General features: G+C 43.5%; 1 protein-coding gene across 1 annotated transcript in view; it reads right to left on the reverse strand.

Annotated features, from left to right (window-relative positions):
- FGD5 (FYVE, RhoGEF and PH domain containing 5) overlaps positions 1-12,463 on the reverse strand; it is a 116,699-nt gene extending 104,236 nt beyond the window's left edge. The window contains exons 1-2 of the mRNA XM_018555248.1: positions 12,429-12,463; positions 918-3,774 (exon numbers count right to left, since the gene is read on the reverse strand). Coding sequence (XP_018410750.1) covers positions 918-3,774; positions 12,429-12,438 — 2,867 coding nt within the window. The 5' untranslated portion in view covers positions 12,439-12,463. The remainder of the gene's footprint in view (positions 1-917; positions 3,775-12,428) is intronic.
- Positions 12,464-14,321: the final 1,858 nt, after the last annotated feature.

The raw sequence follows: 14,321 nt of genomic DNA on the forward strand, positions 1-14,321 counted from the left end.
TGCGGGATGCTGAGTCAGTGGTTCAGCTTCTGGTGCTGCGACGCAAACTCTAATGTTGTCTCTAACCGCACATCCATCCCAACAACATTGTATCAAGATATCATGACTGAGCTGCAGCGACATTCATCGCTATATTACTATAGAGGTGAATGTTGTCATGTGTAACCTTGTCAAGGTTACAGGAGAATTATACCCAAACCCAAAAATATCAATGGCATGTGTTCTAATGAAAAACAATATAAATAATAATACGAGAATGATAAAATACAATGTAAACAATAAATAGAGAATTAAAAAATTTGGGGCATGTTGATAAAAAATATCGAAATATCTAATAACTGGATTCAATTGTATTCACCAGACATACGCCAATAATAAAATCCTAAATTACAGCACTTTAAATAGAGGATAGAGAGCGAGAGATCTCCATAGGGGTCAAAGGTGAATCACTCTTCAAATCAATGATTTGGCCAGCTAAAAACAACAAATGTTTCAGACTGTTACCAGTAAATGTCTTTATTATAAATGTATCAATGTTTCCATAAATGTGATTATTGTCCAATGGGAGTTCAATAACTGGATTGTAGACCAGCAGTTCTCAACCTTTTGTCAGTTGTGGTACCTGAATGGTATGCAAAATCTGGAGGCACCCCCAGTCTAAACCGAAAAACACATCTGGTTGGCTAGAAAAGTCACATGTCCCATTCAATTTAGTTTTTGAACAAAATTCGGATGGGATCCGAAAATTCGTAAACGGAAATTCGGATTCGGACGCATTGGGATTGGGAAATTCGGATGTGTCCGAATGTCCAAATTTCGGAAAATTCGTACAAATTTTGATTCGGAACGAAACGAATTGCACATGTCTAGTAAGAAGTCATGTACTGTATACATTAGAAGGATATATAAATTATTACCTTTCAGTTTCCTGCTCTGTTGTCTGCGTTTTGACCTCAAAGGTATTGAAACTGCTCATGTCAACATATCCATCGTTCTCGTTGGCGGAAGACAAAGCCCTGCTGGGATCCTCAAAAAATTCTGTAAACGTCCCCGCTCTCGCTGGTCTTCGAGGTGGAATCTGTATATTTTCATAATCGGAATTCATCGCTGGGATGTTTTCATAATCGGAGGTGTCAGCGTTGGGAAAAGAAATAGACCTGGGTTTGGTTAATGGCAAAGGCATAAATGGTGGCCTGCAACGATCCTCGAAAGACTCAACCCTGGCCACGCTCCTGCCAAAGGCCTTGGAGGTTCCTTTCCTCTTCATGTCCTTATAGTAGAGGATAGCTGTGGGGGAATCAGGGTGACAATGCATCCCAGAACGACTCTGCAATTGAGGAGAATTCCCAAGACTCCTTCGTTCCATGTCTATGAATCTGGATGGGCCATGGTAGCTCGACTCTGAAGAAGACCTTGAAGAAGATACATTGACGTCAACATGGACCTTGTTTTCTGTCTTCTTCTTAAACTTTAAGGTAAGGAATTTTTTGAATGATGACTTTTTCTTTTTGAAACATTTGTCAGAAGATTCATTTTCGATCAAAAGCGACGGGGAGCTTTTGGTAATGGGTTTCTTTGTAATGCTGGCAAGTTCAAAGGGCGGTGGAATGTCCATCAGTGAGGTAGGTGTGGACATTCCGCTGGAGGAATTATGATTTCTCTGTGAAAAACTACCAGAGGAGCTAATGATAAATGGAGAGAAAGTGATATCTGATTCAATATACATTGAAGCTGCATTTTCTCTGCCCTCCACTGAGTAAGACCGAGGGTAGAGAATAAAACGACTTGGCTTCCTTGGTAGAGCCCTGAGAAAGTCAATAGGTTTTGACTCTGGCTTTTCACACTTTGTGTTGAGAAAAGGGTCAATGCTTGGTGGCTGAGAGTCCATCTCTGCCGCTGTCTCTTCTGGGACAGTCTCTGGGACATTACCAGGTATTTTTCCTGAGTAGGATCTTGTCCTTGTAACAATGTTTTTCCTGTCTATGCAAAGTAAATGGTTTTCTCCTTCCTGGTTACATTCCTCCATTACACAATGGGGCCTAGTGGCTTCCCCCTCTGGCTTGTTGTAAGAAATGTCCTCTGTTTGCTGCAACTTCCTGTTTCTGGACTGGATACTGTCCTCCAGTACATAAGGGTTGCTGTCATCCTCCTCTGGCTCTGGAGTTACCTCAGCCGCTAGTGTGTTTTCCGCACTGTCCGTTGAGAGCTCCTTGACCTCTGTTTCCTGATCTTCAGGTGACACCTCTGCTGTGTCAGCTCCATCCTCTCCAAGTCCTTCACCCTGTGCGACTAAAGCTGGGACGTCACATATGTTATTTCCTTCACTATCTGCAGCTGTGTCAGTGGACTCAGAAGGTTGTAGTGGTGCGTCAAAGTTGTCTGGCTCCTCGTTAAAACATGTGGTCCCAGGAAGAGGCTCGGTTTCATCTATCTGCTCTGTTTCAGACTCTGTCAATGGCTCCAGAAGGCTTGGGCAGGTATCTGTATCCAGAGGTTGTTGGGTTGCCTCATTCACATCATCATTACCCTCACTTTCAAATGGAATGATTTGGCAGCTGTCATCAGCATTGTCTTCTCCTGCAACATCCCCTGTTTCTTTGGAGCCCTCAGCCATCTGAAGAGTATCCTGTGTTGCTTCTTCTGCCACTTCACTGACTATACTGTCTTCTTGATCTCCAGCCTCCTGAAAAGTAGAGTCTGTTAGAGCCACGACTGACTCCTCATTAAGGTCTATTGATGGTTCAACACTGTCCCCCTCAACAGCTGGGTCTTCTGTGTTTTCTAGCACATGATCTGTAATTTCTGAGGAATCCTCTTGTTCAGGCATGGATGACTCCTCACATGGGGTAGGGCTAGTTTCTAGTCCAGGACATTCAACTATGGCATCAGTATCTAACAATCCATGGTCAGAAGATGCATGAATGTCTTCACAGCTGTGGCAAGGAGCCTCGTGCAAAGAGATCTCACAGTTTTCAGTTCCTTCATTTTCATCCTCTGCTGTAGGGCTATCCTCACCATCCTCTGTCAAAATGACATCTTCATAGCTTGAATCTTTAAGATCTGTGTCCCCTTCCTCATTGTTACATTCATTGCTGTCAGTGGGTAAGAAATCATCCATGTCCCCTAGGTCATTTTTGAATTGCATTGAGCCAGAATTAGGCACTAAGCTATCGGCCTCAGCCGTCGATGAAGATCTTAAGCTGAGAGCATCAGTGTTGTCACTATCGTCAACTTCTGTAGAGTCCCCTGATTCAACATCCCTGGACGGCATACTGTCTGGATGCCCACTGTCTTCCTCCCCAGCTTGAGAAGGACTACAGCTTGTGTCATCAGTGATATCCCCTTCCCCAAAGGTAGTATTCCACACATCTGCTGGTTCCTCAGAACATAAGCTTTTTTCACACTCCAAATCAGTATTTTCTTCATCAGTAAGCTGAGACTCAGCAAAGTAATCACCATATGTTATATCCAACTTCTCAGAATCTCCGCACCCTGATCGGTAATGATCGGCATCGTAGATTTCCACTGGGCACTCTACTTCACCATTGGCACACTTGTTCAGGGAATTATTCTCGTCCTCTATACACCTCCTTTCTGTAGATGGGGATAACACTGGTTTTGGGGCAATGGGAGGTTTGGGGCCCCTGGACATAGATTTGCCTTGGTGAACCAGTTTCGATCTTGAGAGAAGAGGTGATGAGTACTTTGAAAGAGGCACTGAGCTGAAAGGGTCGAGACCTTGTGGCTTTGGTGCAAGAGCAGGCTTGGTGACTTCTGAAATAAATGGAAAAAAAAAAGAAAATGATCACAATTGCATTTGAGATGTATATGAAATATAGGGTAGCGATGCTTAAAGTATATCTAAACCCCAGAAATATGATGTAATACATGTAACAATGTATCAAATGGCCAACACAAGCTGTTCTTTTACTTCCTCAAACACTAAAGGATGTGTGCCCTAAATTTAAAGTATATCTAAACCCAAGAAATACAATACAATATATGTAACACTGTAATAAATGGCCAACAAGCTGTCCTTGTACTTCGTCAAACACTAAAGAGTGTGTGCTTCAAATTTAAAGTATATCTAAACCCAAATAATATAATGTAACAATCTAATAAACGGCCAACACAAGTTGCTCTTGTACTTCCTCAAACACTAAGGGATGTGTGCCCTGAATTTAAAGTATATCTAAACCCAAGAAATATAATGTAACATATGTTACAATGTAACAAACGGCCAACACGAGCTGTTCTTGTACTTCCTGAAACACTTAAAGAGTGCTGAAGCCCTAAATTTAAAGTATATCTAAATCCATGAAATATAATATATATAATAATGTAACACTGTAATAAATGGCCAACAAGCTGTCCTTGTACTTCGTCAAACACTAAAGAGTGTGTGCTTCAAATTTAAAGTATATCTAAACCCAAATAATATAATGTAACAATCTAATAAACGGCCAACACGAGCTGTTCTTGTACTTCCTCAAACACTGCAGGGAGTTTTTTTTAAAGCTTGCCCTAAATTTAAAGTGTATATGAGCTCAAGAACACAAATGTAATGAATTGCGGCTTACCACTATTTATGGTTTATGGCCAAATATGGTTTAAATACTTTCCAAAATGTAGTCTGTGTAAACACAAATACTAAAGGCTGGCTACAGTATTATTACGGATGGCTGCTCTGGGACCTGGAATGTTTCAAGAATATGCCCAAAAACATTTCACCAGTGCAAAGAACAATGATGACATGCAAAGTGCGTTAACCGATAATAAATAATCAGGTTTTAGTTTGCTGTTGGTATCAAAGTACAAATCTCTAAGGCAGGGGTAGGCAAACTCCGGCCCTCCAGCTGTGGTGATACAAATCCCACCATGCATCTGCCTCTGGGAGCCAAGCCTGTGGGTGTCAGAGTTTTGCAATGCCTAATGGCATTTGTAGTTGAATGACAGCTGGAAGGCTGGAGTTAGCTTAACCCTCTCCTAAAGAGTCTATTTATAAGTCTTCTGCCCGGCTATATTCTGGTAGAATGTTGTCTGCATGGCATTCCTGCCACTAGATGGAGCCAAAGAAGCAAATTCCTATGCTCCTTGGCTCCATCTAGTGGTAGGAACGCCATGCGAATGATTGGGTAGAAGGTTGATAAATAGACCCTTAAGAAGATGATGCTGAAATACCAACACCCAATAAAACTGATCCATTGGCATAAACAAGAAATTGGTCATTGATGGAAGACCACATGACCAGTGGTGAATCCAGGGCATGGCACATGTCCTGGGCACTGCTTGAAGAGGGGGCCCCACTCCATGGGTCCGCGAAAGTTTGTCGACTAACGGGGACAGCTGACTTTTTTAAGCTCTGGCTGGCGTCCCACCAAGTTCCCAGCAACCAGTGACATCACTGGTTGCCAGGAGCTGGGCGGAACACCACAGGCACATTTTATGGTTGATCCGCCCCTGCACATGACCCATTCTGAGTGCTGCCTTGTTTTATACCGGCTGGTAGTACACACAGACGTCAGAGTATTACCCGGCAAGATTGTGTTTCCTCTCTTCCATCGAAAATCGTGTTAAAAAAACACTTGTGTAACCTGCTTTTTGTTACATAGTATTTGAGGTTGAATAAAGACATTAGTCCATCAAGTCCAAAAAATCTTTTCACAAAACGTTTTAGTCTGGAATATATATCTTGGGGTCATTCTCCAGGGAGAAGCTTCCTCCTGGTCCCCTTGGGACAGATGATCTTGCTTCCTAGTAAACATGGTGGCGTTTCAGACTGATTGTCGACAGGAAGTCATGCAGGACAATAAATAATCAGCCACTGAGGTCACTTCCTGTTCAGAATAACATTCTGTGACATTCTTTGATGAAAGTCTGGGAATCGGTCAGGAGAACACTAGCAGAGGTGACTCCATGACACGATATGATTCATCGGTTACAATAATATTACATGCGCATGATGTCATTATTAATTAAAAAAAATACAAAAATAAAACCTATACAAACACAATTTCAAGGGAAACTGAGTAATTATTGTGGTATTTAAAGTAATTTTTCATGTGATTATCACATTTTTTTTAATGGTTGTTGTTCCACGTCTTAGTTATTGTATTAAATACCGAAATTTGTAGAAGGGTCTCTGTGTTTGCCTCAACCTCAATCATCCTCCCTGCTTAACATCTGTTGAGATAAGATATCAGCCCCACAAAGAGTGCATCTGTTTGGAAGGTTGAGTAGCCCAAATCTCAGTAGACAATTCTGCATTGTGCTCCGGCATCTTCTCATGAGGTCTGGAGAACTCAGCATTCCCCGGGATCTCCTTGGAAGGACCGTGACGTCAACCCCCTACACTGTCAACCCCCTACACTTTGGATGAGTATACTTTTTTCCCCCGCAGGTCTTTTTATATTTTATATGGCGTTTCGGCAAGGGGAAGGTGGGACCACATTTAAAAAGTGGACTTCACATGGAGTACAAGGTCCTCCTTAATGGGCAAAGTGATAGTTGGCAGGTGAAACCAATATCTAATATTTGCAGACAAACATGGCAGCTTTGCTCGAATTAGACGTTCAACTCCGTTTACTTTAAAGGAGAACTATGGGGTCAGGGCTTTTCCCCATAGTTCTCCTTAGGGTAACGGGAGGACACAAATTAGCGTCCTCCCGTCACCCTAAGCTCAGTATATAGGGAGCTACAGCTCGCGGTATACTGAGAAGCCACAGTATACAGCGAGCTACTGCTCGTGGTATACTGAGACGCCGCAGCTGAAGCGGATCCCGACAATTATGTCTGGATCCGCCCAGCTGCGTGAGTGACAGCTGGTTCTGCTTATCTAGAGGCAGAGCCAGCTGTACCCGCCCCCTCCCCTGTCCGATTCGCCAGTCAGCGCTGGCGGATCGGAGCGGGGAGGGGGGAATCCAGCCCCTTCCCTGTCACGGCAGAGAGCTGTGACAGGATCGAGAGGTGAGCGAACGCCGGTATATGTTCCCTCACCTCCCGATCTACTGAGCCGACCTGTGACAGTCTCATTGTCACAGGTCGGCTAGAACTACGAGATTAGTGAAAAGAACTCACCTCATAGTTCTCCTTTAATACGACCCCTCTGTTATCCACTGCAGCAAGAACCTCACAGGGTCAATGGGAATTGACTTCCTGAAGAATGGATAACTTCCTCTCTCCCTTGCTATTTCCTGCATCTCCGATCACATTTCAATTTCAGAGACAGGTACAGCTGAGAGCGGTGAACCACACACGTTTTTTGTGGTGGCCTAAGTAGTGGGCACCACATCCCCCAAAAGGAGGCAATACAAGGCAGATATGTATCTGATTGCAGGCTGTGAGAAACTGCTACTGTCATTTCGATACATAAACCTATTAATGCGTAAAAATTAGCAAGATGCCAGTGGGGGAAGGGGAAGGGGGGTTGGGAATCCCTCTCCTGCATCATAGGTAGGGGTTCCCAGTTCATTGTATTATCTACAAAAGGAACTGGAGTGGACTGGTGTACTGCAGCAATGCCTGCTGAAAAATGTAAATACATTGTGCTCCTTGCATACATCTAAGAGCTTCATATTTAGTTTTCACTGACATACACAGTAAGCAAACGGGGACCCAACTTCCAAGTGCACATTTCCAAATTGTTTCTTAGTCACAAGATCTTAATGTTAAGGAAAGGCCTTCTGCTTATATTGCATTGTCTAAGACCCTGGTGCCCTATCTGCAGCCCAAGGGCCATATGTGACCCTTTGGTGTTTTTAAGTGTGGCCCTTAGCCCCAGCAGTCATGAATAAGGCACTGATTTGTAAAGAGGCATTTAGTACCAATAAGCTCTCGCAGTTTCCAGAAACATATCCCCAGTCTCTGATTGTCTCCTACAGCATGCCTTCAGTCTCCAACCACTCCCGTAGAACAGTCTCTGACCATTCCCTCTAGTAAGTCTTCAGTCTATTGCAGTCTTTTGTAATTGGCCTTTTGGCTAAGATCTATTATCTCTCTTCCTCTTACTATCTATATATCATTGTATATGTTGTCTATCAATATATCTATTTTTTATGCCTGTCTATCTACTCTCTCTCTATCTGTTCTTATCAGTGTTCAGGAGGGGAAAGGAGCCGCTGTACTGGCCTTTTGGCTTGTATGGCTGGATTCCGAGTACTCTGCCTGATATGATGGGGATCCTAAAGGGTCCTGGCCGTGGGAAGGAAACTGAAAGTAGCGTCCACTCACGTAAGGATGGGGGTCGGGACTACTTCCCTAGTGTCCTGGAACTGGCAGGGCCCATTTCCTCCTGATTTGAATGGAACTACCTGGTCCGGTCATGGGCTGGGAAGGCACGATGCCTGCGTTGTTCAAGTGCCCCCTGGGAGCGGTGCCCCAGGGGTGCCGGAGTAGCACTATGGGTTTGGGACATTGGCACATTAGCCATGACACCACTTGTTTTTGCTGCACATCGCCTGTTGGGCTAGGCCTTTTGGCTAAGACCAGGGGTGATTTTGTATACGGGGCCGCAAGGCCTAGCCACAGTCTTGCACTTTGGCAATTATTTATTTTTCTCACTTGTCTGTGCACTTCACCTTATTTGTGTGTTAGTTTTTCACTCCAGAGGATGGAGGGCGTGGGTCTTTGGGCCTACCCTGAAGTCTAGGGGGAGGATGTGTTGCCATAAGGTTCCTTCCTCCCCTGACCTGTTCCCCCCAAACTAGTACTTGGTGGCCAGCTTCAAGTGGCCATGAGGAATGGGTCCTCCCCCTTTTGGCCCGGTGGACACCAGTGCCTTGCCCCTGGATCAGGGATATGGCCCTGTCCCTTTGGGAGACTGACCACTTACACACACCCTATGTGCACTTTTTTGTGTGTGTTCACATGCACTTTTTTTGGTTCACTTTTGGGTGTTCGATGCACCAACTGCGACCTTCAAAAAAAAAAAAATTAGAGATCCAGGACAAAAGTGAAGTACTCCCGACACCCACTCTTATGTGAGTAGACACTATTTTTAGTTTTCTTCCCACAACCAGGACCCTTCAGGACTCCCATCATATCAGGCAGGCAGAGTACTCAGAATCCATCCATACAACATCAATGAGACATCAAGGGGCTGCATTAATGGCTCCCTATACCTTGTAAATTGACATGGTAAGGTATCACATCCAAGTGTAATGAGCAACCTAGACAGCATAAAGTATGTAATAAAAGTCAGACGCAAAGTCATTCCTTCCATCCCAAGTTTAACAAATTGTCTCCCTCATAAATAATAACACATTTCTGTCCAACCAAAATAATGAGACACCTTGCTTCCACGAGCACAGGTGATAATGAACGGGTGCGAACGACTTACAATTAAAATAAGTCTGTTTATAAAGAAAGGGAAGCTGCGGCTTGCCAAGGAGACGCTCCGGCTTACTTTTACACCTAATTACTGTCCCGTTTTATATGTTCATTAAACAACATGTTATCTTATATTTTACACATGGAACATCACAACTCCGTAATCTCCATATTATAATAGACAACCGTTCTTCTCGAATATGGTCTATTATAAAGGTGTCACATCACAAATAGCCCAACATTGGTTATACATTGGAAATCCTAATTCTCCCCTCATGTTACATTTTATAGACGTCACATTACTGCTCCCCAAATAATAAAATATACATAAGTGTCTGGCATCATGTCTCAGTGTATACAGGTTTCTTAAAGCTAAACTCCAGGCACCAAAAATGAATTTAAATATATTCCTCATTAGCCACAAAGGATATAAACCCACTTTGTGTGCATGCTTCTGCAAATGCAGTTATTACCTTTTAAAGTAGCCGTGATTTCATCACTGTGCTATACATAGCCTGTGCAGAGAGTAGGGCTGTGGGAGGGGCCCACCAGGCTCCACCCACTACAGGCCTGCAGAAAACTACAGTAGGGGCGAAGACAAGACCAGTCACCCTGCACATGGAGAGAGAGCAGCAGTGAGCGGTCTTTATTATAGGAGGGGGCGGAGACAAGACCAGTCACTGCGTACAAGGAGAGAGAGCAGCAGTGGGCATTCTTTATTACAGGAGGGGGCTGAGACAAGATCAGTCATCCTGCATAAGGAGAGAGAGCAGCAGTGACCGGTCTTTATTACAGGAGGGGGCGGAGACAAGACCAGTCACCAGGCAGATGGAGAGAGAGCAGCAGTGAGCGGTCTTTATTACAGGAAGCTCCAAGCATCCATGCGCACTGGATTACTGCACAGATCTGGAAGAAATACACGAAGCTCACCAAGATTCAAGGAAGAACACACATGCCTCTTGTATTTTTACCATATATGCTAATCCTAGAGTTCAGCTTTACGCAAATTGGCTTTCATTAATCTGTTGCAGTTTTTTTACCTGGAGATCCTGCCAGTTAGGCACTTCCTGTTGCAGGCTGACAACTCTAAGCTGCTGCCTTGCAATGAGCAGCAGTGTTGTCAGCCTGGCTATTTGGGTGCATATCTGACAGACCTGTCAGGCTGCCCAATGGCAAAATGAAAAATCTCAGATGGCAGACTGACAACGCTGCTGCTAATTGCAAGGCAGCAGCTTAGCCTTGTCAGGCCTGCAACAGGAAGTGCTATCGCTGGCAGAATCTCCAGATAAAGAACTTTTTAACATATTCACAAAGACTGATTTGCTTAATTAAACTGTATACATTGAAGTATGATACCAAACACACTGAAAAATAGGTTTTTGGGTTTACATAACGACATTTATACAGTAGTGACATCATTACTCTCCAAAAAAGTTACTTTCTGCAGGAATTACATCATTACTCCCCAAATATGTTATATTTTTCCGGGAGTGGCATTGGTGCTGTTCAGGGATAAGTTATATATTAGGGAAATTGCATCACTGGCCTCTAAATATATTGACATGACTGTACTACCGCCTCCACCATCCATTTCAGCCAGGGCAGTGAAAGGGTTAAAAAGACTCCAGAAACTGTTAGCAATGGCAGGAAGGAAGAAATGGATCTGTAGGCCACATCCTGTTACTGTGACCCACTCCCTAATCTCAGGGACACACTCGCAGGCTCTGTCCTGAGGATGACAAAGAAGTACAGCACAGAGCACACCACGACCATGCCGCCCCCCGCTGGTCAACTCTCATACTGCCAGCTCCAGCTACATCCCATGTATTGGAATTGATGGTTTTGGATTAGGAGGTGCACGTGTGTCATTAAGAATTGATCCAGTGTGTATTGTTGGATAAATGAGCCTGGGAGTACAATGTGCAAATCAAATCTGAACTATAAAGGGTCCCTTTGTGCGGTGTTTACGTTGTGTCTCACTGCCTGGTACAAAATATGCAAATGTGACGGAGAAGATATGCAAAGAAAATGCACCAATATCTATCTTTCTATCATTTTATGAACACTTACTAAGTCTTCAGCCCTAATCAGTAAAAGTCAGATGGTTACTATATACTAAAAAAATCAATGTATTACATGTCCCATCCTCAATAAATCCATCCCCTGACTATCCGTCAGTATAATCATTAACAGATTTTGCAGAAAAAGTGCACTTAACACTCACTGAACAGAGAGACCATTAAATATCTTCTCTCCCCATAGACAAGGGCTGGACCCAGGGTTAGAGTATGTATATATAAAGTCCAGCATTTGGGGAAGGGTGGTGGGTATAACCAAACCTTATATACACTGTGTCCAAATCTTAAAATACAGCAATATCACCAACAAGTCAACATGTAAATGTGCCTAAATGTAAATACAAAACAATCTGACTATTCATGAGGATGAAAGAAGAAGACTGTACAACAGAGCTAGCAATCTATAGGCTGAAACAATTAAGCATGAGTTAAGTAATGGCTCATTTCTTTAAAACTAAATACATTGCTGGTTTATATTATTGGATCTATACACTAAATATAAGTACAGTAGTAATGAAGTGTACATACTACGCCATTTATCAATGTGCAACCCAAGATTGACACAACTTTACCACATTGTTTTACATAGGATTCCATTACAAAATGTGTGAATCTTGGGTTACAGTTGATTGGATTTTGGCTGAAAACATGATAAATAGACCCCCTGTAGTCTACTGACTATACACTGACATACATTAGATTAGTAGTACAACACAAGCACTGTTATACATGAAAGCAGTACAACCTAATGCTAAAATAACTGCATGGTTAGCAGCTGGGTTACATTGTCTGCTACAGACTATACAAAGCAGTTTTTGGCAAGCTAGGCTCTCCAGCTGTTGTGGGACTGTAAATCCCAACATGCCCTGATACCTCTACAGCAGCCGGAGAGCCCTATTTGGCTGAAGGGACCATTAACGCATCCCAGCGCTATAGATTAGCCATCCTATGTCAGACACATAGGCAGTGGCAGAGGATGCAGCATTGCTTGAAGCAATCATAGCCGGCTGGCACCGTCCGTACCTGTACTCATCTTCCTGTGCGGAGAAGTTGAAGCAGTGCCCTATGCTCAGACCATCCTCTGGGAGCCGGGCACTCTGAACCCCGGCAGCAGCAGTGTCAGCTGAGTGTCAGCATTTGGCAGCCGGCTGCGGGCAGCGAGCGCTGAGATTGCAGCTAAGTGCTGGAGAGAGGCATGTCCCTTCCTGAAGAGGGAGACCGGGGACCCAGCGAATCCAAGCAAGGACAGCAGTTTAAAGAGACAATCCAAACTTTTTTTTTTTTTTTTTTTCCAGGGATGGGTCACGTGGCTGACAACCCCCCCTTTTCCTCACGAAGCTTATGACTACGCGCTGCACCTACAGCGCTATGCGATCTCTGCGAAGTTACATTGTACATTGTTAGATGGGGTGAGGAGGGGGGGTGATGGTGCAGACCCCACTGCTCTATCGGCTATGAAGGAGGGTAGCGGGATGCATTGTGACAGCTTCCAATTTTGGGGTACAGAACCTCAGCACAATCCAACCCCTAGCTGTGTTGGGAGGTTGGGGAATTTTGTTCTTATTCTTATTGTTCATTATAAATTAGCGGTGCATAATGCAGATATAGAGAAAGTGTGAATACAGTGTGTGTGTGTGTGTGTGTGTGTGTGTGTGTGTGTGTGTGTGTGTGTGTGTGTGTGTGTGTGTGTGTGTGTTTTGTTAATTACTGTTATTATATAATATTCAGCAAAAAACAACAAAGGCTAGAAAAACCTAATGCATATAAATCGTTAGGACCAGATAGCCTGCACCCTAGGGTACTTTAAGAGCTCAGACAGGTTATAGAGAAGATCTATGAGCTTGGGAAACAATGCTTTATGGTACCATAAGCCAATAAAAAGTGCTGAGAAGTGTGAGGCTAATTGTAACAGGTCAGAATTAATCTTGTATTAGTCTGATTTTAACAATGTGAATTCAGATGGTTTGATATGAATAGCTGTCGTTTTGATTTCTTTTTTCGTTTCTTGAACTGCTTATTGAGTAAGCCCATTAGTGTACAGTTCTAAGTGATATTGATAATGGAGGCGAATGTAATTTTTCTGGAGCCCCCCATGTCAGAATATTGCTGTTCTGGGACCGCCAGTTGACAGTGTGTCCCTTTTCTGGGATCCCCAAGTGTCTAGATGTCATTGTTCTGGGATTTCCAAGTGTCTAGATGTCATTGTTCTGGGATCTCCAAGTGTCTAGATATCATTGTTCTGGGATTTCCAAGTATCTAGATATCATTGTTCTGGGATCTCAAGGTGTCTATGTCATTGTTCTGGGATCTCCAAGTGTCTAGATGTCATTGTTCTGGGGTCCCCAAGTGTGAGGATGTCATTGTTCTGGGATCCTCAAGTGTCTATACGTCAATATTCTGGGATCCCCAAGTGTCATCATGTAATTGTTCTGGGATCCTCAAGTGTCTATACGTCAATATTCTGGGATCCCCAAGTGTCATCATGTAATTGTTCTGGGATCCTCAAGTGTCTATACGTCAATATTCTGGGATCCCCAAGTGTCATCATGTAATTGTTCTGGGATCCCCAAGTGTGAGGATGTTATTGTTCTGGGATCCCCAAGTATCAGGATGTTACTGTTGTGGGATCCCCAAGTGTCTATATGTCATTGTTCTGGAACCCTCTAATGCCAAAGGGTCAGAATTCTGGACATATGGTAGACATACAGAAGGGCATCAGTTCACAATATGAAAGAGTCCAAAGTGCCATAATTTGTTCCTAATACCATCACTTAAAAGTAGCCAATGTGTTTCGGGGGCTAGAAAACTCCCCCTTCATCAGACAAATGAAATGGAGACTTGAATGGACTCAAAGGTGACTAAAACCGAATGGATCTATGCTACATTTGGTGCAAACCTAATTTGGGATGGGAAGTC

Source organism: Nanorana parkeri, unplaced genomic scaffold, assembly GCF_000935625.1.
Source record: "Nanorana parkeri isolate BGI_ZX_2015 unplaced genomic scaffold, ASM93562v1 scaffold188, whole genome shotgun sequence".
Taxonomy (NCBI): domain Eukaryota; kingdom Metazoa; phylum Chordata; class Amphibia; order Anura; family Dicroglossidae; genus Nanorana; species Nanorana parkeri.